The following is a 27877-nucleotide window of genomic DNA, read 5'->3' as shown; positions in this document are numbered from 1 at the left end:
CAGTTCCCATGAGCACTCCTCTGATTCAGGCTCTGCAAATCCCAGCAGAAGCACATACTGGGACACAGATACCTCTTCTTTCAGCATGAGATTTCCTCAAACTCTTGAAGACTCTCATCCACTGGTTTACACTGAGTTGAAAAGAGGAAAGATTCTGTGAGATTTCACAATTAAAGTACTGACACAAGTAAAGGCAGTCTTGTACCAGGTAGAGAAGATGTTCTGTTCCTCTGTGGGTTAACTGTGGAGTTCTCTGGGATTGTGGAGAGCAAATTGTCTGCGGGGAGATGACATTTCCTTTTCAATTGTCCTTATGCACTGTGCAGTGTGTTTGGCAGCTCTTTTATCATGCAGCACAGGTTCTAAGGGCCATGTCATTAACTCAGTCCATGCCTTTAGGCACTCTGCAAGGATCTTGAGCCCCTTGAACCTTAGAGCTGGGGATAATGTGAAAGAAATTGGTGTGTCTTGGTGTCAAACTCTAATGAGGTGCCATATGGAAATTGCTGAGACACTCTGGAGAACAGAGGGCAGGAAATACACGTCTGTCCCTGGGAAGGTGAGATCCAGGAGAGTGCAATCTGCAGGTGCCACAGTGGAGAGAGAGAGCCATTTAATGTGACATCAGAGCACCGGGGGGGGGGGGGGGGGGGGGGGGGGGGGGCTGGATTCAAGTCGCAAAGCCATGAAAAATTGCAAAACCCAAATCCTTTGTGAAGGTTTATTTAGAAAAACCACAATGCTGGGGAGTCACTGTTACATAGCGTGGTAATTCTCTTCCCCTTGAGTAATATGCACCACACTGTGCGCATGCAATTCCTTTTGTTCAGAGATAACATCACTTCTACAAGTACACACACGGTCCTCAGTGCACGCTACACTTCACATGGATGTTGGGACACGCACAAAGTTGAGCTTTTCCATGAAAAAACTGTATAAAAAATACAAACCAAACTGAAGCAGTCAACACGAGAAGCAATGTGCAAAAATAGACAAAGTTACTCCTGAATGTTTGCTTAAGAAAAAAGGACTCTTCTGTCCCTGTTCCCCATTCAGCATTGACAATGCCAGATGTTGTCTGAAAGTAGGATATGAAATAACTCATTACATCCTGCTCCCCTTATGTCAGATGCAGAGATTTTTGACCAGCTAAATAATCCTGTATTAGAATGAAACTCTGCCTCCAAGCGTCACCACTGCGTGCTGCTGCCGCGTCCAACAGCTCTTTATGTTGTTGCAATGTGTGACCTGTGGCACTGAAGGCTGGTGACAACCAAGGCCTTGTGTGGAGCACACAGAAGAGGCAGGACAGACATCCCTGGTCCCTGGCAGGGGCTGGCAGCAGCTGCCTGGAGAAGCAGCCAGCCCTGGGAGCTCTCACACAGGCTGGAAGGAGCCAGGTCCCAGGAGCTGGCCATGGGGAGCAGAGCTCACTGTCTGCTGGCCCATGCTGGGGCTGGTGCTTGAGATGATCCCTCCAGGGCAAGGCTCCTCCCTGCACAGGAACCTGGCTGATGGAGGGATGGAGAGCCCACAGGGCTTTCCCCAGCCAGGAACCTCGTCCATGTGCACATTGGGGCTGCAAAACATGCATGGAGCATGGACTGTGCAACCAGTGTGTGGCTCTGAGCAAAGCTAGACAGGACGTGCTGCAGACACCATGAAGCAGCCAGACCTACCCCTCCTTGGGAAACTGCTGCATGCAAACACCAACACTGGCAATGGCAATTAAGACTAGAAATGGATTGCACTTGATTCCCTTAAACACAGATACGTACCACTCTTAAAGAAAAAATAACCATTAAAAAATCTTCAAAGAATTGATTGATAATTGGGATTCCCTTGGTTGGATCAAAGGAAAAGAACAAGAAATTAGGGGCAGTGTGATCCCTATCACTGAAGGTTATCAGTAACATAATCTTTAGGATTAGTGGATGAGGATTCTTCCCACTCATGAAACTTCATGGTGCAAAGCCTAGTATTCCCCTTGTAATCCAAATGTTTTGTAAGGATTCTATTTAAGCCCATGCAGAGTTATGACTGTATTACAGAACTTGGAATTTTTTTTTAAATGGGTTATCAAAGTTTTTCAAAGCAAATCCTGCATGGATCCAGGGAAAACCTTAGCAAGGCTCCCCTGTGTGTTTTGTTTCTTATTTGCAAAGCAAAGGTTTCCGTTTATTGGAAGGGAAGAAGTGGAAATTGTAGGGACTGGGAGCTCTCATGGAAGTAAACTGTGGCTACTGCACTTTATATCCCAGCTCAGCAGACCACTTTAGCCAAGTATTTTAAGTGGGATTCCAGTGAGGGTTACTCACTTTGGACCCCACTACAAAGACCAGTACCCAACAGGAAGAGCTTGCCTTGGACCTACTCATTTCCATTTTAAAAGGCACAGAGGGAGGGTTCATCCTGTTAGCTGCAGCCCAGCAAGATGAAAACATGGCTCAGGGAAGTGTGCCAAGCATCCACCCAGCTCTGGGGCTCCCCAGCTCTCTGGGCCCTGGATGCCAGCTCACAGTGCCACTGCAGTCCCCAGGAGCATCCTGCAGGGACTGTGGTGCCCAGCACTGCCCAAGCAAGCACTGCTTCACCCCTGCTCTCAGAGAGGCCAGGGTGCCCCAGGTACCAGCGCTGGCAGGAGCACTCCTGCAGCTCTCTGAAAGCTTGGGGGGTGAGACACACCTGGCCTGAGCATCCCTTGGCTCTCACAGCACGCACAGATGTACCTGAAATGAACCTCTGGCTGTCAGTCAGCTGTTGGCAGTGATACAACTGTGGTAGAGATAGTTTTAGGTGGTAAAATACACAAAATGAAACATCAGACTGAATTCTTACTGAATTTTTGATGCTGTTGAGCACTGGGGTTAGCTGCTGCTTTGTGAGTGTTTTCCACTGGGTTAAGAAAGTGTCCAGCATGAAAGTTAAGGCCATGATTTAGCAAAGCCTTTGTGCATGTGCTTAAATCTGCCCTTATTCAGATGAACACTGGCACAAATACCCACATGCCTTGTGATACAGGGACAAACCTCAACTGCAGCATATAAATGTCAGTTATGTAGCTGTCAAAACTACCCCTTTAATGTCTTTTCCTGGTAGCACAGTGGCTCTCCTGGATTAAGTATTTAATGAATCTTCATCTAAAAGGTCCTGAGAACTGTCCTATAATGCTAACAAATGTACATAAATACCAGAACTAAAAAAAGTCAAACTCATGGCTCAAAGCAAAACAAATATTGCTCAGAATACTTGTTTAGGTTAAGATCACTAGCTGTAAACTGTGCATTCTAGTAGCAAACAAAAACTTGTTGGCCTAGAAAAAAAAACCCAAAACATTCAACGTCTATAGGATTGGCAGTGCTAATATTACTTTACAACGTGGAGTAAGAATAAAAAAGATCAGTGTAACATTGCAAAATGATCCACCTAACCTAAGCTCATGTAAACAAGTACGCTTTGACAGTGTTTGTACGTCTAGGCGTGATCCTGCACTGGGAGCTGGACGGGTGCAGACCCAACAAGGGTGACAGGAGCTGTTCCAAGGTGGTTCCAGCTGCCCAGATCCCACTGCAGGAGAGAGGCTCAGGGCTGTGAACCTGCAAATCTGTACTGGCATCACTAGTTCTACTCCTGGGAGCAGCCCACTGCAGGATTCAGCTCAGCAGGACTATACACATAAGTAAGGATTATTCACAAACATAAGGCATTGCAGAACTTGGCCCTAAAGTTTCTATTTTCAGTAGAGAATCCCTTATCCATATACAAGGTCATATTTTTATATATCAAAAGGTGTCTAAAATAAGGGTCACAGTCACTATATGTTATGCTCAGTAACACAGTTAAGATGCTGCATATTGGCTTCAGATACTGCAAACCATTTTCTTCATTAAAATCAAACCAACTATGAACCTTTCTCGTAAGAATTAAATTAACCGTGAAAATTGAAAATGAACAGGCTCTGCTTTCAAGGTTACAAGGAGACATTAACAGAAATCAGCAACTCCCATTGTGACAGTTTTCCAGTGCCTTCCCTCGTGAGCAGGGAGCTCTCTGACTGCAGTGGTGGCTCCAGCCGTGCCTGGTGCCCTCGGTGCTGTGGCTACTGCCGCTCCCCTTCCACCCGCTTCTTCCGAACTGCACAGCAAAACAAGGAGAGACAGAGTCACTGCTGCCTGCTGAGACCTCCAGGGCTTTACCCCCTCCCCAGCAACAGGAAAGCAGCACAGAAGGGAGGAGCTCCTCAGAAATGCTCAGAAGAGTTATGCCCACAAACACCATAATTAATAGATCACAATGCCCAACAAAACAATTGTACCTAAACGCTTGGTTTTTTTTGATCACAGACTGTAGAATTTCACCAAGTGCTCATATCAATACATTTTCCACAAAAATCATATTCTGAGCTAAAGGTTTTAGATAATAAAGAAATCACCACTTCCTGCACTTCCTTCCAGTGATTCCATTTAGATTTTTATTACAGTTTTATTGTTCTTTTAAAAGCCACTATGTTCCAGCTAAATTGATATTGGTCTGCTCTAGTCTGCATGGCAGTGCTCTGGATTACTTAAGCTTTAGGCATCAAAATTTAATAACTTCTCTAATTGCACAGTGTATACTATAGGTAAGCAATAATCATATTTTTTTAGAAAATAATTTGAAGTATTCTTAAGTACCAATATCAGTGAATATTGGCAAAAAAAATACCCCACTGGACCTTCAATTACCTGTTTAAACTTCACATGCTCTGACTGCATCAACCATCTGATAGTCAGTAATTAACTCTGGTTTTTCACTGGAAACCACATAGGTTGAAGTTGCTATTTAGCAAAGCAGAGTGGTAAACCTTGTGTTGTGGGCACAATTAGTTTGACAAGCAGGCCCATGTGAATTTTTACAGCACTTAAGATACATTACACCTGGTATAGAGCAGGTTTAGCTGGGCAGCATTTGCTACTCCACATTCTAATAAAATGCATTGAGTCTTTTCTGACCTGGCCAGATTTGTGAGGTTCTCCTGCTTGTGTGATACAAAATTTAGTGCTATGTCAAAGTGTCTGTTTCTGATATTGAATGGCTGAATCACAGAACAAAGCAGTAGAACTTGATGAATGAATGCTTTTCACCACAGAAAGTCAATAACAATATATTGCTAAAGATCCCATTACTTTAATAAGAGAAGGTTTTTTCATTGTGCTGTCTTGGCAAACACACTGCATTATCCCAAAGCCTGCAGTGTAGCATCAGTCATTTGTGTCTGCTTTCACTGTTTTGTTCCTTCATTTATTTTATTTTATTGAATTCCTAGGAATTCTGCCCTACAAAATCTTGAACAAAAGCAAACAACAAAAACACAGGAAAAGGAAGATTAGAACATATTCTAATGGCAGATGGTAAAATAATGGGAAAAAAGGGTTTTTCTCTCTAATGGGTTTTTTCAAATACCATTCTGGGACACCAATGGCAAAAAATAGTATATAGTTGGAATGCTTAGGTATTGCTAAAAATTAAAATTTCAAAACCCCACAAGTATGTATGAAAGAAAAAGGTTTTAGCTCAACTTTTATCTTAGTTCCCATGGAGAGAAACCTAAGCTGAAACCCACAAAGACATCACAGTTTGATACCCAGTCTAAAGCAGAACTGATTAAAAATACAAATTTGCATATTTTTTTTTCCCCTTCTCACTCTAAACTTCTACTGCCCAATCATCTCCTTCATATTCTGTGCACTGAGCCCACAGGGCAGAGCATGCCACACTCAGGTGACACTGGCAGGGTTCTATTGTCCTTGCCTTTGGTCACACAGGTCTGGTTTGCTCCCTTGGCTGGGCAGGCTGGTCTACCATGGGCTGGACAATAAAGTCAGGACTTCTGTGTCCTCTGCAAAAGCAGGATGGGTTTTGACTCCTCATTTACTGGCCAGAATCACTGATAGAGCAGTGAGACATTTAGGTAAAGGCTGAAATAACTCCCCTTCCCAGAAGGAGCAGGAGAAAAACAGTGGCTCCTAATCACAGTAAGATCTTTGCTGTTTTCTACTCTAGACCCCAAGGAGCTTTGCATCTGCCCTCACACAGAACACTGTATTCAAAATTCCAGCAGAATAGACAGACAGGGAGAGCTGTGCCTGGGAAGGTCAGGGCTCAGCTCACACAAAGAAATGATGATTACATGTAGTGGCATCTTACCCAGATCGTTGTTTTTAGTGATAGCTGCTGCCACCCTGGTTCTTGGACCTTGTTTTGTGAATTGGTACCCAAACTTGAGAATCCTGGAGTTCTCCTCCAGCATCTTGGCAATCTCCATCTCTACAGCTGTCCCAAGCTGCTGCCTCTGTGAAGTGTCCCCAGAAGAAAAGGAAACATTTGTTTACATATGAGAGAGAAGTGGTTGTGTTTAAGTACTGGGCTACAAACTCTGAAGAGAATCCCATCCCTGGAGATTTTGCCCTGGGTTTTGTATTTGGCTCTGAGTAGTTTCATTGAGAAGTTTTTTACTCTTTGGTTGCACTGACTGGGGCCATGAGCTGCAGAATGACTGAGCCACAGAGGCTGCCTTGACTCTGCCAGAGGCCCCTAGCAGAGCCCTCTGGGAATCCATGTAAAAGAGGAACAAAAGTGAGCTTCCCCCATGGTCTCTCTTTACCTGGTTGTCAATTTTAATCTCTGTTAGGGATTCATTCTTTTTCAGTGCATCAATCAGTGCCAAAATCCCTGTCCCAGTGATGAAGTTGGATTCTACATTCAGACTCTTCAGTGTTTTGTTCACTTTCAACATATCTGCAAATGCCTGAAGGGTCAAAAAGAGGGAACATGAGATAACATCTGGAAAGTTTCAGGGGATCTGCAAAACATAGCTTTGTACCAACAAGAAATAAAACATAAATATGCTTAAAAGAATGGAGAGATAGATCAGAAAAGATTATATTTCTTCTTTGCATAGGCACAGGGAATTCCTGCAAGGGAAAATAAAGAGTGCATCCTAAAGCAGACATGGACCTACTTAAAATTTGTTGTGTTTTTTCCCCAGGAATGTTAAAACTTACAATAGCTACAGGGTCATTGCTTCGAGTAGCTGCAAGGCTGAATGTCTTCACATGTGTGTTGGTTTCCAGAGCTTTTGCAAATTCTTTCAGTGTTGGAATAGGAATATTCTAGGGTAAGAAGACAAATGCAGTAATTAGGAAAGCCAGTCACACTGCTGATTTTAATTATTATGAAACTGATTGATGAACAGGCACAGTCTGTGCAGGTGAAGCATCCCTGATGTTTCAGGAGTATGTCAGGATGGACAGAGCAGGCTCTGGGCCCTGGGGCTGCAAAGGCAGCACTGCTGGAACTGGGTCAGGCCAAGCCCAGCACTTGAGCATTGCTGAGCTGCTTTCCTATTCCCCTGCCAGTGTTCAGTCCCCATGTGCCAGCTCCCCCTCCAGTTGTCTGTGTGGGCTGATTGAATTTGGCCAGTGATGATTACACAGTACCCATGAGACATCTTCCTGGACAATCTGCTGAGAAAGGCAGCCAAAGGGAGTCACCCCTCGGGCTTTTAACTGGCATTTAATTCAGTATCAGAAATTGATGACCTTGGAGCTTCTACAACACTCCTTTCCCCACCCCTTCCCTGGGTGTCCTGCTTTCTGTGAACAGTAAAGAGAGACAAAATTTGAAGATAAAAGGCACAGACTTTGGAAGTATTTGAATAAATCCTCCTATGATGACATGGACAAAACCACAGCATCTACCTTTATGTTGTTGAGATTGATTTCTGTGAGACTAGGATCATTTGCTTTTATCCTTTGTAAACTTGCTTCCACATTGGTTGGATTAGGTGGCTCCTCAAAGATGGGCTTGACCTTTTCACCTTTCACCACATCTGCAACACAAAATCTCATTAAATGCCATCGCTCTGGCTGTTCATTCCCATTTAGGTTTGCACTGCAGCAATCCAGGAAGGGTTTATGAGCACCACAAAACCTGCAAGCAGCAGTTTTATCCCTGCTGTCCCTGCCATGCCCTTTGCACCCCCTGTGCTCCCAGAGCTGTCACTGCAGGCTGTGCTCACAGAGGCTGGTCAGCATTGTCACGGGCAAATTCCTGCTTTATACACAAAATCCCTGAACAATTAATTGGAGCCAAAGCAGCTTTGAAGGCTGTTGTTTGGGATGTGATATACTGCAAGGGCTGGTTTGTGCTTTGTCTAATATCTGTAAAGAAAGGTGTGCTCAGAACTTGCCCATTATATTATTGAGAAAATGTGCCTGCACCTATGAATAGACTGTGCTACACAAAGCAACATGAGCAGGAGGCCCCTCAGTTTCCTCCTCTCAGCTGATACTATCAGCCTTACTATAAATTCAATTAGGTCTTCTAAAATTGCAACATCTGCACTTTCTAAATAATAAAACTATCAAAGCATGAAAAGTAAGTCTGTCTGCCAGCACCAAGATTTATGAAATCTTTGAGCAGTCATGTTCCAAAGAACTGTGGTATTTAGTGCTGGGAGCTATGAGCCATAAATATTCTCAGAGATGCATAAAAATCATAGCTTAGAACACAATTAGTACTTCTAATTCCCACACATGCAGTTGTGGAGATTAATTTATTAACCCTGGCCACCCAACCACCAGGAGCAAGAAAGGAATATGTTGCTGACCACAAGTATGTTTGAATCCTTTTATTTTATGCTGCAGACAGGGAGAGATTCTGAAGACTTGTGCTCAAGTCTCAGTGTACTACACATTGCTGTTCATTGCAATGGGTAAAAGTTTATGCCATATCATGGGCCAAAAGAAAACCACATCTTTTTTTAGAACTCATAGTAGAGATGGTCATAGACACATCTTGAGCTGGTTTTCTCTCTGCTCCCTTTGATGCCAAACTTGTTTTTTTTTAAACTAATTCCCTGAGAGACCTCACATATCCCTGAATAACACTTCAGCCTTCCTAGGGAGCTGGGAATTGAAAACTACATTAATAGAATTCACCTTGGATGCAAGGATAGAAAGTAAACAATAAAAGCAAAGCATTTTTTGTGGCAACACCCTGCCAGACTGGGAGCAGGGGAGAGACAAGCACCCTGTCAGGTTAGACATCACAGTGCACTCAGTCTAGAGTTAGGAGGAATTTTCATTTTCTACTTCTTGTTGCTTTCCATGACTTTTTCTCACTTCTTTAATCATGGCGCTGTTTTGCCACATTGATGAACAATTTTTTACTGAAGCATTTCACTTGGTTAAGGAAAGGTGTTGCTTTTGGACCAAAGAATACAGTGATGTGATGATGATTTTCTGGTTCATAGGTCTGTGATTGGAGCATAGTTTAGCTGACTCACATAGCTGACTTTTTGACTCAGTACAATAAAAATATTCTGAAATCTATGAGGATTAGTAATGCACAAAGTTGCCTGTTATGAGATAGATGGCAGCTCACACAGGGCCCCACTGGGGAGGCTTGCAGAGCAGCTTTATCCTGAGAAAAATGAAGTGACATGGTGACTTCTGCTTTCCCACCTCCCCTTTAGCAATGGAAGATGGAAAGGAGAGCCCTTGGTGAAGATAGCTGCTGTTCTCATGGCCTTAGAAGAGGAAATATTTTTTTTAGTACCGTTTCCCCAGGAAAGGGCATTACATAGTTTTGTCTTAAAAAGTAAAGTTTAGAACACTTGATATCCCAGGGCCTGGAGGTGACAAGATCCCATTTCCCCCTCCATCCAGCCTCCTGTGGTCTCTGAGCTAAGATCTGATTCACCAAAGGTCTGTTTATTTAGTGCAAACATTTCTGGATTTGTTTCTAGTAACTACAGCTGTTTCTCTCAGGGGATTTCTGGAAGGATTCCTTTCCTGTGTCCCTAGGGAAGCACAGACCAGGCACTGTTTACACTCCCTGCCACAGGAGCCAGGTGGAGCTGGGACATCAGAGGGAGGGGCTGGGGCAGGAGCACATCCAGGCAGCCTTTGCCTCCCTGTGAAGGCATCTCCAGGTGACTCTGGCCACAGATGTGACTCTGGCCACAGATGTGACTGACAGGATCCTGCCACCCCTGAGCCCAGTGGTTACAACTCATTTTTCAAGTGTAGGTACCTGGGGCAGGATGGCCTGGCCTGAACTGTGGCCAGCTCACAGCTACAGCTCACTCTGTTTCTTGCCTGCTGCCTAAACTGAAATGGAATGGAAATTTTTATGTCTTGGCCATTTAAATAGTCCCACTCTTTCAAACACCTCTGCAGAGTCAGATACTGCTCTCTAGGAAAACAAATGTCCTTAGGAATGATCTCTTCTACTGTTGCTAATATAATGAATTTTAAGATTGTATTTACTTTTTAAAAGTCACCCTTCATGATTAATTAGATCAATCAAAGTTAGGCCCAGTTACATTACACTAAATTAGACCAACAGACCCCACCTACAGGTGCAGAAGTCCCTAAAGATGACACACAGCCCACAAAAGAAATCTGCTTGCTTACTTCTCACGATGCCTTTTCCATCTTTACCACGGGCTCCTGCTTCATCAAATTTTGGGTTGTTGACCATGTTGTGCACTCCAAGAACAGCTGAAATGTGTAAACACCAGCAAGAGGATACAATGTTAATGGCAGGAACACACAGAGGAAAATATCTGCTGCAAAACAAAACCCCCTTTATAAAATGTTAACTGCGTGCATCATGCCTGCTTGTAGGGAGAGTCTTCTGGGCTCCGAATTCTGGAGACACAGACACTTTCAGTATAGATTTTTGAACAATTGAGTCAGTGTAGAACGTATATCAGAAGTGCCAGCTGGAAGGAAGCACTGTGGTCATGGTGTCCAGCCTCTCCCCCAGGCAGGAGCACTGCCAGCACTAATGAGGTCAGGCATGGCTTTGTCTAGCTGGAGCCTGGAAACAGGAGCCAGGGATGGAAATCCCACAGCCCAAATTGTTTCAATGCCACACTCCTAATCACTTCTCTTCCCTAACACACAACCTGAACTTCTTATCACTGTGATGTTCTGTTGTTTGGTGCATCTGAGAATTTCACTGTGATGTGATGAGTTTAATGCATTGGCATTCCCACCAGGGCTTCTTATGGAAGCACAGTGATAGTAACATGCTTGGAAAATAATCAGAAGTGCTGAAGGTACCCAGGTGTAATCACCTAACAATCATTCAAGGGGTTAGATTCCAAATTTCCTCATGGATTCAGGATGTTTATCCTCTGCATGCTGTGACAAGTTTATCAGGCTGTTTGGGATGGCAGAGTTGAGGGGAGGTAGCAGCAGAGTGGTGCAAACAATGTGCCTACAGCAGGATCATCACTCCACAGCACTGCCAGCACCCCAGCCTGCAGCCCATGCCCACCTTCCCTTCCCAAACCACATGAGCTGGTTCACTTCCCCCCTGGCCTGACACACCAATTTTAAGCAGAGAAATCTGAAATGCAGCAGCTGTTGAGTCACACTCCAATCATCCTGGGACGCGTGGCCATGGCTTGGACACCTCAGACAAGCACCTTGAGGGTCATGGTGAGACATTCCTGTGGCAGGTCTGGGCAGAGGAGAGCTGCACACCTGGGAGGATCACACCTATGTGTTTTCTAACCTGCAAGGTCATAGAGCTCGGTGTCTGAAGCACTGGCCAGGGCCTCTTCTAGTTCTGGATCCAGGGTGACTTTCTCTTCTGTGCGGGTTTCTACAGGCTTTTCTTTAGGGATAAATATTTTTCCTAAGATAAGAAAAAAAGCCAGAGTGAGTAATGAATTATTGGAACAACTTTGCCTCCTGGCAGCAGAGAAATAGGTCTGTGAGAGTGGAACTGCTTGGAAATATTATCACATGCGTGTTTTTCTCTTTCTCACTTGATGTTATCCTCCACACCAGGATCTTAATAAGTCTAAAAATAAAAGGTGCAGATTACTGCTCTGTGTTGGTGATTGTTATTTTAGGAAATTTGCTCTCAGGAGGAGTCACAGCTGGGATTTTTCTGAAGGTCCTGTATCCTTAAATAGGCAGAATCAGGTCTACACAAAAAGCTTGCAGACATTTCATCCTTACATTTAAATGAGGCACTAGGAGCAGTTAAAACCATCCTACTGCAAGAATCTTTCAGTTCATGAACTTCCATACATGATCCTGAGAGCTCAGCAAGCCTGTTCTCTTCCAGTCACTCAGTTTAATTCCCAGCCCCTCCAGAGTATTTTCCCCTCTGTGTCTCCTGATGCTCATGCACATAAATGCCTGATCCTGATCATTTGTGCAGGCCTGAAAAGTCTGAACTGAACCACATGTTGCCCAAGAAAGACTCCTGACGTCTTTGTCTCTCTCTGTATCCTGCTGATGCCTTTGGGTTAGCAGATGTGTTTCCATGCAATATTCCCCCAAGACTGAGGTCATTGGCCTGTCTGCTGAAATGAGGAAACTGCAGGATGAACCCAGGCACAGCACAATGAGTTCCACTGCTCCTTCAGGCTGCTGTGATGGTTAACCTCAGCCCTGTGATGAGGTAACTGCAAATGCTTGGAGTGAGGCCCTTAAACGAGAGCTTGAGCTGCACTCCAGGCACCAGCAGTGCTGGGCTTTTCTCCCCCAGCTTTCCTGACCAGCCCCTCAGTCAGTGCTGGATGATGCCCCAGCCAACAGACAGTGCCATTGCTCCAAAAACTGACTTAATTCCCATGGTCTGCTGTCCACTGGATGGTAGTTCCCCTCACCTTGTCCCCAACAATTACTTCTCAAGCAGCCTTTAATTAATCCTCTTGTAATGAAGCTGTGATGATCTTTGGTGCAGGCAGCTTTGGCCCACATTAGTTTTAAATTTTCTTTTGAGCAGCTTTGTACACTCTAGATGTAATGCTTGAACCATTACATCTAGCCCTGTGACTTTGTGAAATGTCTCTAAAATAGTTTAATTTTAACTGAATTAGTCGTATTGCTACCATTCATAATTGTAATTCTGATATTTAGTATTGAATTACAAATGCTTTGCCTCCGGTTTTTCAACTCTGTCATTGCGTTTTGTGGCTTCATTTTTCCCCACTATGGTCCAAAGTATCATTTTAATGTAGTAATTTCCAATTCATTTATATCTTTTACACAAGTTTGTCTACAACCATGTTTATGCTGTCAGTTTCCATGACTCAAGTCACTGAACAAGCTCAGAAAAAAATTTTAATGAAAATTTCTGAAACTCTGGCAAGGTTTATTGATACATGATTCAAATTATTTACCTTAGAGATACTTCCACCAAGGCTAAACCACTTCTGAGTACAAAACTGGACAGAAAGTTATGTAGAAAGTCAAAGCAGTATCATGATATGATTTATTTTTTATGTGATACTTTAAGCAAGTAATCTTTTCAGAAAAGGCTTCAAGAAGATAAAAGCCTCTGGTGGGTGAAAGGCAAGAGCCATTTTAGCTGTGACTGCATTGGGTCACAGAAATCAAGGCCAGCCATCCCAGCAGCAGCAAACAAAACTAAATGGAAATCTGGGGTAAGAAACACTCTGCAAAGGTAGGTCAGTGGTGCTCTCCAGATTTAATAGCAGCACAGGTGGTCAGACTTCAGACTCTCTGTGCTACCCTAATCTGAAGTGCTGATGGCAGCTTCCAGACCAACTGACCAAGACTGAACTTGATGCCAGCTTGACATAAGGAAAATAAATTCATTGCTGTGCTGGAAGCTAGAAAACCAAAATCAAGCAGAATATCCCAGTAAACAATCACTAGTGAGGAATATTGTCCATCAAGTGTTTTCCTTCCAGATCACTGGTGGCTCCACTGAGTTCCAAGTATTCAGCAGGTTGTTGGAGATATTGGGGGAATCCTGCTGATCTTTATCCTGACTGATAACACTGCTCTGTAGGGCCATAGTTTGTGGAGACAGCATCTCCATCAGGCAGTAAGTGAAGCTTCACAGCCCAAACTTGAGTCACACTTTTAACAAACACCGACCCAAGTCTGTACTTTCACACATAACATGGCAAGGGGACACAGCACAGCACACTTTAGACTAAACTGCACACAACATGAGGTATAGTTGGTCATTCTCTAAGGACTTTGGGTAGGTGAAGGTCAAGTATCTTGCATAGCAAGAAATCAAGAAGTAATGGAAACCTCATACCTTTTCTGTACAGTTCACATATATAGGAATACAATTTTAAACATTTGTTTCAGGCATATGTAATTCTTGGATAACAGCCCAAATCTCTTCGGATGTGTATATGATTCCCAATGATAATTTCATTTAACGCATTCTTGGCAAATGTTTTACAAAAATAATTCTATTATTGGTTGTATGAAATATTCAAAGGGGCAAGGTCATGTCAAAGATAGTAATATATATCCTTAATGTATGTGGGCCTTGCTGGCACTCAGTGGTGTTTTAAAAATATTCTTTTTACTGCTATCTAGATAAGAACATTCCACTGTGAAGAGATGCTGTGGCACAGCAGATGGAGGTTAGAAAAACTTCTATATTTAGCAGGTTATTAGGAATTTATTACCTGTGCAGCAGCTGCAAAAACGTGTGCCTGTTTATGGACAGCTGTCAACCAGTTTTCCTACATTATTTAAGGACAGAGTTTAAAGATTCAGGAGGTGTCTCCTAGTCCCGCATCTGTACATTGTAAATTTATTATCATGGAATTCACTGACAAAATAAAATATGGATTGTGGCTTCCTTGATTCAATGGTCCAACTTAAAATTTATTATTTGGATGAAGCCTTGGAGGAATAGTGACATTTTATTATTATAAAGTGAGATTTATGAAGAAAGGCTGCTGCCCTTGGCCCTCTTTATATTCACACTGTGTTTTAGAAGGTACTTTATTATTACTTTATGTGGTAGAACTAATGTTGGCTGTGTTATCTTTTGCCTCCAGAATATGCTAATGTTCTGTGCTAAGTCTTAATAGCAATAGCTTAACTTTCCACCAATGAAAAACATGGTGACAAAAGTTCTGTTTATACATAACTTGAGCTACTTTGTCGTTAACAAGACAAAAATAACCACACTTCTGTATAACTATGGATATATTTTTTGCTCAACTGCAAACCAAAATTCAATTGCAGTAAAATATAATTTTATTTTCACACAAGCATAGAAACCCAAAGTGTGTGGAATCCCAAGTGCTTTCTTCCAGTGTGAAATGTTAAGTCTGCATCAGTGCAATTCTCCCCTTCTTTTGGCCAAACTGGGGTAAGTGTCTGTGGTGACCTGGATGATGACTGAGGCAGTTTATTACAAACCAGGGATTTCTGAGGGTGAGTGCAGTGAGCAGAGTTTTGTCTTGGCTCAGTTTCACAGCAGACCTACTCCTTTTCACCCACTGCAAAAACAAGATTTCTATTGAAACTGAAATACAATGTGGTTCATGTTTTCCTCAAAAGAGGATACTGGAAACAAAATCCATTGACAATCGGAGGGAAGAAGGATTCAGAGAAAAGCACTACAGAGAGAAACACGAATGTGGAGCAAGGTAAAAGGAAAGTAAATTCTCTATAAAAAAGGAAATTCACTGGGAACATGGATGTCATTTTGCCACTTGGTTCAGCCAGGTTTCTTTTTGTGCACTGTGCAAATGCCCCCATTAAACAATGCTGACATTGTTTTAGATGTCAGTAAAGCAAGGAAATGAGATCCCCACCTTCTTATACACTAATAATTAACTACCATATGCACATCTATAGCAGGATTTATTAACTGAGCAGGGAACTGCTTCAAGTGTATTTTCCTGAAGTGAGTTTTTTATTGTTATATAAGGAGGTGGAGCAAAAGGAATTTGGACAGTGCAGTTGGTAGGATTTTAGTAGCAAATTCAACCTAAAAACATTTTGAGGATTTCACATTTGTTTATAGCAGCATTTGGAGCACCATTTCTGGTATGTCTCCTCTATTCCTTCCTTCTAATGTCATTTGACTTTTGTGAATAAATATAAATTGCCACCATTTTTATTTTAGTATTTATTTACATTTATATTTAGTATATACTTGGTATTTATTCCCATCTTGTACAAGTCAAAACCATACAAGCCAAAACTCAATAAAACACAGAGCAATGGGAAATAAACCCATTTATATTGTCTGTAAAAAATCTCCTTTTATTTAACATCAATTTTTAAAGGATATTTACTTAATTTATAACAGAAATGCATTTTCTGCCATATTTTTAAAACAACAATGTGCTTTCTTTTCCTATAAAGTGTAGCTCAGATTATTGTACTTTCAAGAAAATGCCTGGTTACTTACTACTTCTGACTTCTCAATGAATCACTGACTGCAGTGAGTGCCTGTTTGTTCTCAATTACAGAATGCTACACAGATCTTGGGAGTGAAATTCTATAATCCTGGAAATCTGCCTTGCATAAATCACAGCCACCTGATTCACTTTTTCCATTTACACTATTCTTTTCTGTTGAGGCTTTCTTAAACCCCTCTCCACAAATATTCTATAAAAATTGAGCTAAAGTAGTTCTTACAAAGAATAAATTTGTATTATGAAGAACAGGCAAGTTCAAGTAAGTGTGAAGCTGAAAGCCAGTAGTAATAAAAATGCAGTACCCTAATTGTTGCTGTTCTGCTGTTCTTGGATTAGTGTCAGCATATTCTACACCTTAAAAATTATGACAATGGAATAGGAAGGCTGCAAAGATAAGCATTCCAAAGTTTTAAAATTTATTGTGCATAAACACAAAAAGTGAATTTAAATTGCACCAGTATCCTTGACTTTGATCAGCATGCTGTGATTCTGCCACTGCAGCAATACCCTTCAAAGAACTCTCCTGGAAAGGATGCTTGCTCAAACAAAAACAAACTAAAGCCAACCGTTTTAAAGCAGAAGGAAGCCCAGAATTTCTTCAGACCCTTGCATGGATTATCACAAGGTAGGATGCAGCCCTAGGGCAGTCCTCTGGATTACCTCCTGGATTACCTCCTGGATTACCCACTCCACCAAGACAGCAGAGAGCTCTTGTGTCTGGTGCGGAATGGTGGCAGAGCAGGAAGAAACTCAAACTGCCACTGCACTTCAGGTCCTCCTGGGCATCAAAGACCCTTGAAATGTGGGCAGAGCTGAACACCACACCAGTTATGTTCCTTTCTGGCCTCTTTTCTCCCACCCAACACATTCTTCTCCTCTTTTCCTTCCCTCATTGCCCCCTGTGCCTTCCCCTGTGTCTCCTGGTTTTGAAAAGCTTTGAGCCCTGACCCTTCCCACCCCCTCCCTTTCTTCTGCCCTCCCTTCCTTACCACTGTTCCTCTCTAGAGCTCCTTTCCCCAGAGCTGCCACATCCAGTCCTTCATCCTGGAATATTCACACAGCAACTCAAACCCCCTCTCCACCTCTCTGCCCCAGCCTCTCTGCTGGCTCTTAACCCTTTTTTCTCCTTTCCAGTGCCTTTACAAAGGGAGGGGAGCTCTGCTAGAGCTGGTGTGACAGGGGCCTCTCAGATGAGGAAGTTCAAGAACATCCCAAGAGCCCAGGATGCCAGGTCCCTCTGGGCATGGCTGTGCTGCCACATGTGTCCCCTGCACAGGGCCAGGAGCTCTGACCAGCCCTCACTGCAAGGGCAATACTTGGAGAATGCTGCAACAGACGGGATGTACAAGAAAGCACAGTATTTTGAGGATGCCAGACTTGAGTATATTACCCTGGGGATTCCAAAGGGCATGCATTTCAAGTCCTCTCTTCAAAGCATGGAGGCTCTGCATGTCATAAAAAAACAGCTGGAAAAATTTACTCTAGATGGATAAAACAATGTGTTTTCTCCTAATCTTGTTCTTGGAAGCAGCTAAGTCCTTTTTGCTGACACTTTCCAAAAATTCAACTCGAGGCAGCCTCTCAGCATGGGAAATTTCACTGTGAACTGTGCAAGTTTGGCAAAGTCAGGAGCAACTAAAAGAGTCTTAGAAAAGCAAGCACTGAAAGGCACTGGCTAGAGGCATTACTGTCAGCAACTGCAATGCTTTCAGTGCCTTAAGAGACAAACATCAGCTCTAAATTTAAGCCCTAAAGAATAGGAAAAAGGTGGCGAAAATTTAAACAAACCATTTAAAGCATTAGGGGTGAAACAACTACCAATTAATCCAAGAAAGATACTGTGTGTCTGTACTAAAGCCTAACTTCTGAAAGCAGTCTGTTAGGCACAGTGGAACTGGAACTCATTAGCATCTGCTCCAGCACTCTGACCTCCTGAAAATGTCTGTCCTTATTACTGGGCTGCATTGATACTCTGCTTGGCACAGCACCACAAGCAACATAGATGGTCTCTGCAACTGAAAACAGGGGTTTGGCCAAAAGTTCTCTGGTACTTTCTTCCTTTCCCTTTTATCATTCAGCTGAAAATGTTAGTATTTAATCACATACAAGCATGTCCTCCTTCCCTTTCCAGGCACAAATAATAATAGGCCAATCCACTGGAGTTTTTCCATGCCTTTGATGAGAACTGGATCAGATCCAAAACTAAATGATTTGGCAAGGAGGAGAAGACCTTGTAGAAAGCAGGGACAGCGGTGAAGGGTTGAAAAAGCAATCCTTAAAGCAACCTTTCACAGCTAATGACATTTCACACGAGAAGAACTTGTTAGAATTATGTTTCATTAGTACCATACAGTTCAGAGAACCCCAGGAACAAAGCAGAAGCAGAGGTGCTGTTACCAGTCTCTGTTTGTGTCAGCAGGACCCAGCTCTTAACTGAGGTCACACACACAGACTGCAGAGAAAATGCAGCTCTGACAGAGCTCTGGAGTACTTTTTACCTGCACTGCCCCTTATGTTCCCCACCTCTTCTTTTTATTCCTGGCTCTTTCATGAACTTGAAGATGATACTTCACATGGAAGTGGTGGAAGTCTGAGACCTGTCCCAGCTATATGTGCCATGTGCAGTGGGTCAGACTAAGTAACTTCCACAGACCATCAGGTTCTATGTAAGGATTTCTTAAACATGTCCTAAGTAGGAACAAATCCAAAATACACAAAATAAACACTTACAAACTACCCATCACCACGGCTCCAGTTCTCAGCCCTTACTCTTCGCCTCACTGCTCACTGCTGACAGACATCTGTGCTGCACACAAGCTCCTGAAAGCCACCAGATCATTTCAAACCACACAATGGGGCATTCCAGAGAAGTACCCAGCCCTGACTTGCATTAGGGGGATTGGGTAAAGCAGTCTGAAAACATTGCTCAGTGGCCAGCTTTGGGTGTGTGCCTGTGATCATTTCAGCCCTGGTTTGGGCAAACCTTGGGTCTCCATTGAAATCTGAGGTTTATCCCATACAGGCTTAAATCCTCTTTGTACAGCAATTAATGAAGTACATCACCAAGCTGCAGTATGGCAGAGAGCCAAAGCCCTAATGCATTCCATACGTTTGGGTGTTTTTGCCAAACATCCCCAACCTCTTGAAACCACAATTACAATCAAAAACAAGGCAATTCCCTGCACAAACAGCACCCCCATCCTGGGCTCATATTTAACACTTCCTGTGTTTTAACCATTCTGGATATCCCTGTCAGCTCTGGAATTTGGCTTATTTTCTAGGACAATCAAAACCTTATGGTTGCTCAGCATATAGAGACCAACACAGGCAACTGAGTTTTGTCCTTCAGCAGCTGCTTGGTACTGCTTCTTGCTCAAGAACTCCCTAATAAAATATTAACAACAAAAAAAAAAAAAAGAGAGAGGCAGCCACAGTACATAAAAAATCATGATTTACCACAGACTAGTCTGGAAGGAGGATATTTTAAATGTCACCTTCTTTTCAGCTTATCAATGAATTTCCAAGTTTTAGCTTTGTATGATAACTGTAATAACTGGTAGAAATGTCACTTTATATTTAGTAGAAGGATCCCACTCCTTAAACTTGAAAAAATAAAGTTCCCAATAGCAGACAAAAATAATACAAAACACTGACAAAAGCTCAAACAACACTTGACATACTCTAATCCTACTGGCACACAAATATTCTTGGGTCATAAATTAAATACTAAATGGCAAATTGCCATCAATTCCTCCCAAATATACACACCTGGATGCATTTTAAAGCTGCTTGAGAATATAATTTTTGACTAGCAGAAATAGCATCAAATTAATCAGGGGTTATTTACAGAATGGCTACATTACTGTTCTTCTAGAGTGTAATTAAATAATTTAACAGAAATCTATGTAATATAATCATATAAATATTTACCAATCTGTAAATACACCTTAGAGACCATCAACATCCAGAAGGTGAGAAATAAGATTTTCATCAAGGGATATCCTTCTTTAGAATTCTCCTGAGGACACATTTTAGAAATTTAAATTATTTTTCCTGAACTAATTACTGAGCTTTGAAAGAATAATAATTATTCTCTCATTAAAGTGACTTTAAATCTAGCATGCAGTATCAGATCTAGAAAATGTCTTTCAGTATTGCTTTGTTTCTTTGCATGGGAAATATCTTCTTATAAATGTAAATCAAGTGATTTATATTTTAATACAGCCATCCTGTTGTTATTTTTTTCTATTGAGAGTGTCAAAATAAGCAACACTGCAGTTACAAGCATGGATTCTAAGATCCAGGAATAGCCACACATGGACTTTGTACAACATTCATCACTTTTCACCAATTCAACCAATCAGCAGGATTATCATACAATATGGGAGGATTTCAGTGCATTTGGCAGATGGAGATTTCAGTTATATGTTCTATAAAGCTCAGCTTCTGCACTGCTGGAAGTGTGGTGGTGCTTTTGTAGGACAGCTCCTGCCAAGCCACAGAGGGGCAGCAGGACTCACACTCCAGTACCAATTCAGGATATGCCAAGCTCAAAATAAACAACTTTGTTCTCAAAGCCAGTTCCCTTAAAGCAGCACCAAAAATGACACTGTGCAGCCCATCAGTTCTCAATTGTCAAAGTACTGGACCTCATCAGATCTCAGATTAATTCAGTTATTTCTAACCAACAAAGAAACAAAGGGTATTTTCATAGCATTTGGCCTCTGAGTTCAAAGAAAATGTAGTATAATTCTGTGTGTTTAGATTATAATTGTAAAATGACTGCAGAAATCACAGAACACATGGTTGTTTTCATTTCACTTAATCTGCTAAAGCTGATACTGAGGATTTTGTCATGAATTTGTATGGTAAGAAGAACAGAGGAAATTAAGGGAATAATTCTTTTAGCCTAAAAGGCTGTCATTACCTCATAATTGTAATACTTCTTGAAATTGTAATTTTGAAGGAAATTAACACAGCGAATCAAAAGCCAAATTAAGAACAGCTTTAAATGCTAGGAGGGCTGCACTCACTGTGTGCTCAGGGGGAAGTGAAATGTGTGGTTGTGTTTGCAAAGCAGTGGTATTTCCACTCCAGAGACACCAGGAACTAATAAGCAGCACTAATAAGCACTTTAAGGGCATCTGGAAGCAAATGTAGGAACAATATTGTTTTAGCTTCATCAAAAGAAAACTGAAATGGAATAAACAGCCCAGGCCATCCAGTGCCACTGTCAGGGACAGTACAGGGACTCCTTTTGTACAGATCAAGGGCCAGTCCACAATTCCACACACTGCTGGGTTTTGTGCACTGATGTTTCAGGCTTATTTGGAGACCTCAGATATAACCACAGTGAAAAATGCAATATCTTAATCTAAAGTCTGCAAATATCAGTAAGGTGAGACTGAAGGTGCTGGTATAAATATCTGAGAACCTGCAAGCAGTGACTTGTCCTGCTCTGACACAGCAGTGTGTAGGAGACTGGAAACAATTGGTAATAAATCCATACTGCAGTAAAGTGCTTTCCTTCCTGTACAGTGTGTGCTTGACCACTCCTGCCACTGGCAGGATCTCTGCATGTCAGTGGGCTCACAACCAGCCCTGGGAAGAGCAATATGTGGGTGTTTGATGGGGGGAAAAGTAGATTACAGAATATGCTGCATGGTAAATGGAACACCAATCGGATCTAGCTGAAAAATGTCTCATTTGTCTGAAATCATTGTTTCAAAGTCTGAGAACACAATGTAATGATAGTAACAACTCCTGGCCTGTGAAATGTTGTGTAAATAACATTTTACATCTTTGGTAATGCTACATAATGTAAAAAAATGCTTCCCTTGACTTTCTTGAAGTATCTGCTTTCCCTTAAGCAGATCCCATTGAAACAATGGCAAATCCATTACATGGCCAGAAACAGACCCAGACATAGGAAGCTCCTTCTTGAATGAAGGGGTTGCCTGAGGCCAGCATTTTTGTCCACATTTTATAAACAAGGAAAAGGAGCTAGTGGTGCTAAAGGAATATTGTTTGTTTAAATTATGGCTGTTCCTGCCCTGAGGTTGCCCTAACAGTGTTTAAATTATTAGAATTAGGTTTTCCTGTTTTTCCCCTTTTTTTCCTGTAGCTGTAGGACAAGGGTAGCAGGGAAAGTGTCTGCATGAATAGCATTGCCAGATGTGGTAGTAAACAAGTAGAAAAAGACTTATTTTTTGTAACTGTGTGCCCTGAGCTGTTTCTTACAGTAAATGTAGGCAAGACTCACTCAGAAAGGCATTTATGTGTTTCCTCCGGAACGCCTCCCCCACTGCAATACCCCTGCATGGGCCTAATTTAGCAGGGAACAGTCCCTGTGGGGCTGGTGAGTGCACCTTTGTGCTTGAGCAAAAAGGGAGCAGTGCTGGGCTGGTGCTCCTGTGTCCCTGTACCCCTGACAGACCATGGAGCTGCCCCTGGGGCTCCAGAGCAGCGAGACACCAGCACAGACACAGCACCCCTGCAGCTCCAGATGTGGCTCCTGAGCTTCACCCTGCACTGAACAGCGTCACTGTTGTGTCCCTGCACTGAACAGCCTCACTGCTGAGCCCCAGCACAGAACAGCCTCACTGCTGTGTCCCTGCACTGAACAGCCTCACTGGCTGTGTCTCAGTACAGAACAGCCTCACTGGCTGTGTCCCTGCACTGAACAGCCTCACTGCTGTGTCCCAGCACAGAACAGCCTCACTGGCTGTGTCCCAGCACTGAACAGCCTCACTGCTGTGTCCCTGCACTGAACAGCCTCACTGCTGTGTCCCTGCACAGAACAGCCTCACTGGCTGTGTCACAGCACAGAACAGCCTCACTGGCTGTGTCCCAGCACTGAACAGCCTCACTGGCTGTGTCCCTGCACTGAACAGCCTCACTGGCTGTGTCCCTGCACTGAACAGCCTCACTGGCTGTATCCCTGCACTGAACAGCCTCACTGGCTGTGTCCCAGCACTGAACAGCCTCACTGGCTGTGTCCCTGCACTGAACAGCCTCACTGGCTGTGTCCCTGCACTGAACAGCCTCACTGGCTGTGTCCCTGCACTGAACAGCCTCACTGGCTGTGTCCCAGCACAGAACAGCCTCACTGCTGTGTCCCTGCACAGAACAGCCTCACTGGCTGTGTCACAGCATGGAACAGCCTCACTGGCTGTGTCCCTGCACTGAACAGCCTCACTGCTGTGTCCCAGCACTGAACAGCCTCACTGGCTGTGTCCCAGCTCAGAACAGCCTCACTGGCTGTGTCACAGCACAGAACAGCCTCACTGGCTGTGTCCCTGCACTGAACAGCCTCACTGCTGTGTCCCTGCACTGACCAGCCTCACTGCTGTGTCCCTGCACTGAACAGCCTCACTGGCTGTGTCCCAGCTCAGAACAGCCTCACTGGCTGTGTCCCTGCACTGAACAGCCTCACTGCTGTGTCTCAGTACAGAATACCCTCACTGGCTGTGTCCCTGCACTTCCCCCCAGCACCCAGTGCAGCAGAGGCATGGACAGTACCTTTCTTTTCCCCTGTGAAGGGCACGAAGTCCTCCCTGTCCTTGTGCTCCAGCGCTTGTTTCTCCAGGTAGGAGAGCAGGCGCTCCCTGTCGAAGGGGCCCGTGGCAGCCTTGGTGGTCTGGTCCTTCTGCCGAAATCCCGCTGGCAGCAGGGCATTCTGTGAGACACAGGGGCAGGAAAGGAGAGCAGGCAGCTTCACACACTGTTCCAAATCCCATTCTTGATTTATTACCCATTAATATTTGTATTAACCATATTTGTAATCACAGCACCAAAGAACTCATTAAGGTCAGAGTCCTTTATAACACATATTATAACCAGTTTGCAGTCCAGGTATATAGACAAGGATATGTTTTCTGCACATTTCATTATATTCCTTTACTCTTTTTCTCTCACTAAAAAAAAAATTCCTTTGATTCTAAAGCAGATGTCTTTCAGACTTCAGAAATGAATGGCATGCACTAAAGAGACTGGTGAATGAGGTAGACTTCAGCTATTCAGAGTGTGAGGAAACCAGCAGATAATTCCCACTTTCAACATGTAGCTGTGGGATCCTGTATTTCATCTGCATCCTGAAACACAGGAATATGCACAAGGCCCCCACATTTCAGTACAGGAAATCCCAGAAAGAAATACAGGTAGGTGGACCTTGCAGTGCACATGCAGCAAAGCCAATGTGTTGAAGGTGCCCCAGAGTACTTCAGAAATATTGCCTCACTGGCCAGATCATGCACAGTAAATCTGATCCATGGCAAATACCCTGGAAATTCTGAACAAATCCAGTGAACTCAAGTCACCAGTTATTTTACTGTGCATGCACAAATGCCTCAGAGTGCTCCAAATTCACTGCACATATGTAGCATTAACTACAAATGCACCATGGCCTGATTTATTTCGTTGGTTGGTGATGCTATTTTAATGGTTTTCTGTGTCTCCATTTGAGATACTTGAAAATACCACAAAATGTAAAAATGGTAGTAGGGTGGAAGTGGCAACATGGAGGGAGAGAACAGTAAAGCCCCCATTAATTCCCAGGCAAACTGGTGCTATAGAACTAGAAAAAATCTATTGTGTTTCTCCAAACTAATTTTGCCTCCAGACAGAACATTTTATCTGCCATTTTACCTGCCAGTTTTCAAACTCCTACAGCAGTTTGAATATTTTTGGGTAGGTAGAGTCACAATTCCCTGCACACTTGTGACTGTAACCTCGTTATTGTAGGATCCAGTGGTTCTCAGACCAGAGATCTTTAAATTCTTTGTGAGAACATCTTCAAATATCCCAATTATTCTAACTCTCTGGGAAATGACAGTTGTGTAGCTGAATCCTATTTCTTTTAATCATGCCCAAATATGTTCTCTTCAGCTAAAAATATATGTGCTGAATGGTCAACAGATTTCAGAAGTTCAAAAGACCAGATCTCCATAAACACAGGTTATGTTTGTTTATTGCTGTGCTCAGAAACAGCAGCCATAAAAAGCTTCTCATTGTGTTGCAGTGTGCCAACATGATTAAAGATTTAGATTGCAGACAAGCTCATGTCTAAATAGACCAAGAGTGCAGTGGCTTTCAGAAAAGCAGCACATCACAGCAGGAATAGAACCAAAATGTCTGTTGCTGAGCTGCTCATACTTTAAGGTACACTGTAACAGGATAGAAATAAAAAATGCTGCAGTGTTGGCATTTCTAACAGGCAGCATTGCAATTATCACCACTAACCTCAGGATCAAGGTCATCCAGAACATGCTCCAGCTGCTTCAGCTCATCCTCTGAGAGCTTGCTGAGTATTTCATCCTCGTTGATGTTCTTGTACTTCTCCAGCTCCTTTCGGAAAGGCAGAGACATGGCTCCTGCTGCTCTGCTCTGCTGCTGCTGCTGCTGCTGCTGCTCAGGATCTCAACCATCCAGGGCCAACAAGCTCCTCTGGCTCACTGCTAACAATAAAGCATTGTGAGGATCTCCATCTAGCTGAGAGTCCTGGAAAGCCCAAGTGCTGAGGGTCACACTGACACTTGTTAATGAAAACAAAGCAGCAGGATGTCCTGGCACAGCACAGGGGTGTGGGATGTCCTGGGCAGCAGTAGCCAAGGAACAGCAAGGATGGGATCAGTGTGCTTGGGGCAGCAGCAAACAGCAGCTCTGAGACATAGATAAGGAAAATATTAGCAACTTTTCCTTTTTCATAGAAATATAGCTAGATAATTTCATTTGCTTGGAACAACAGTATCTGTTGCAAAACAGTCTCTGTTTGCTCTTTTGGCCAGAAACAAAGAAAAGTGGTGGAGTCAAAGACAACAGTCCAACACTGACAAACAAAAACCAGAATGAAATGCCTTGAGGTATTCTATCCTATCCTAGCTTTGCTGGGGGCTGAAAGTTAACCCACATCATCCTGGCTGATTTTTTGGCACATTCTGGTTACCTAAGCCTCTTCCAGGTACACTGGTAGTTAGTCTTGCTTCAGTATGTTTGGATACAAATGATAGCACTTATCATCAAAATTCTTGAAGTGAGGAGATGTTAGTGACAGATCAAAATATTTGTAATTCAGTCTGCTACATGGGGGACATGCAGAAGTTCAAAATAGTCATGAAAAATATATATGGACTTAGTATTTCACAAACTCTTTTAGTTTTAAAATTTGAATATGAGTCCTTGTTAGATGATCCCAACCAGCTGGGAACAAGAACTCATTTGCATGACCACAACAGTCATTGTCATATTATCTGTCATATGACAATATGACAAAGGACTCTCTGTCTTGGTCTTTTTTTTTTTTTTCTTGTCCAGAACAAATTCTAGAACCAGAACCAGCCTGTAAAGGGATAGAGTGAAAGAATGAAATTATGATCAGAATCAGCATTAACTGGGGATTTCCAGTGTGCTCCAGGCCTCCCAAGTGTGCCCAGTTTCCCACAGCAGCAGCAGCACTCTCCAAATGACACAGTCAGCTGCGCAGTTTTACAGCTGAGTTTTTGCATTCACAAATTTCAGAGTTGATATGGAAACCAGCCAACTGGCACCTACCACTGACTTATGCATCAACCCCAACCCTAATTTCCTTTGGCCAGGTTTTTAGTTGTCATAAGCTGATAAAATCCATGTGGGTTCTGTTTCTTGCCACATGAGCTAGAAGCCTGATTTTTTTGTTTTTCTTTTACTCCAAATCCATATGAAAATATTACATTTACTTAAGAGTTTCACTATTTAAATACTACATATAAAAACAGATCTCATTTCTCCATTTATCAAAAAAACTAGAAATCAGCAACCTATTGGAAGGGAATACATAATCAGTGGATTTACAAATTTGAAATACCTGGAATTCTATCAATACTGCAAGGCACATCAAGCCTGGAACATTTCATTATCCAACTCCAAGAAAAATCATCATTTTGCCTACACACTTTCTTTTTTTCCTTATTCCTGCTCTGTTTGTGCTGCTGTTTTCCTAGCACAACATCATCAGCCATTCCAAATGTCAGGATAGAATTCAACCATTCTTTAAATCTAAAGTTTATTTTAGGGAGGTAGTTGGCATCTGATGTTTCAAAAAGTTACAACTGTTGTGAAATTTTCTTATAATAACAAGATTTCATCATATGTGATGAGTGTGGGGTATATTTTGGCCAAAAACAGTACAAAGGAGCTAATGTTTTTGTGTACTTCGTGATTAAGAAGAACACTACATTGATTTGTGTTTAATCCATGCAATTTTTTATCAAAATTACTCATTAGATAATGAAAGTATTTTATTTAAAAATGATAAGTATATTTGTTTAATTGCAAAACCAAATTGAGCTGCAGTACAACATTCTGCACTAAGGCATCAGGTGCCTTCTCTAAGTTCCTTTGGATAAACTCATTACAAACAACATTTCAGCTAGCAGTCATTAACTGAGCTAAAAAATTTCTTTGAGGGGATTACAGCTTTTTAAAACTATTTAAGTTTAAATGGTTATTTTATTAGAATTTAATCACATCCCTGGAAAAGACCGAAATGTAATCCCATGGTTAGAGCAATTAAACATTGTAGGAAAAGCAACTTGTAAGAGTCCAAGACACTCTAACAAGGGTCAGCAGTGCAGCTGTGCAGGACTCCTGGCAGCAGGACCTTTCCCTTGGATGTAC

The 27877-nt window shown here is 42.6% G+C and overlaps 1 protein-coding gene across 1 annotated transcript; it reads right to left on the bottom strand.

Annotated features, from left to right (window-relative positions):
• Nucleotides 1–707: 707 nt before the first annotated feature.
• LOC117001867 (tropomodulin-2) lies at nucleotides 708–25680 on the bottom strand. The gene is made up of 9 exons (XM_033070524.2): nucleotides 25466–25680; nucleotides 23747–23903; nucleotides 11572–11694; nucleotides 10461–10547; nucleotides 7740–7870; nucleotides 7044–7151; nucleotides 6644–6787; nucleotides 6187–6331; nucleotides 708–4134 (listed from the first exon to the last, which is right to left on the bottom strand). The coding sequence occupies exons 1-9, from the start codon at nucleotides 25589–25591 to the stop codon at nucleotides 4100–4102; spliced, it is 1056 nt and encodes a 351-aa protein (XP_032926415.1). The 5' UTR covers nucleotides 25592–25680; the 3' UTR covers nucleotides 708–4099.
• Nucleotides 25681–27877: the final 2197 nt, after the last annotated feature.

This window comes from Catharus ustulatus, chromosome 12, assembly GCF_009819885.2.
Source record: "Catharus ustulatus isolate bCatUst1 chromosome 12, bCatUst1.pri.v2, whole genome shotgun sequence".
Lineage (NCBI taxonomy): Eukaryota > Metazoa > Chordata > Aves > Passeriformes > Turdidae > Catharus > Catharus ustulatus.
This window is presented reverse-complemented; position numbering and strand designations above follow the sequence as displayed.

Excerpts from the sequence above, each read along its gene's own strand:
- LOC117001867 (XM_033070524.2), bottom strand. The coding sequence starts at position 25,591 with ATGTCTCTGCCTTTCCGAAAGGAGCTGGAGAAGTACAAGAACATCAAC. Across the intron at positions 7,152-7,739 it reads TCAATCTCAACAACATAAAG|AATATTCCTATTCCAACACT; the intron begins GTAGATGCTGTG and ends TTCTTACCCTAG. Across the intron at positions 6,332-6,643 it reads AGATTAAAATTGACAACCAG|AGGCAGCAGCTTGGGACAGC; the intron begins GTAAAGAGAGAC and ends GACACTTCACAG.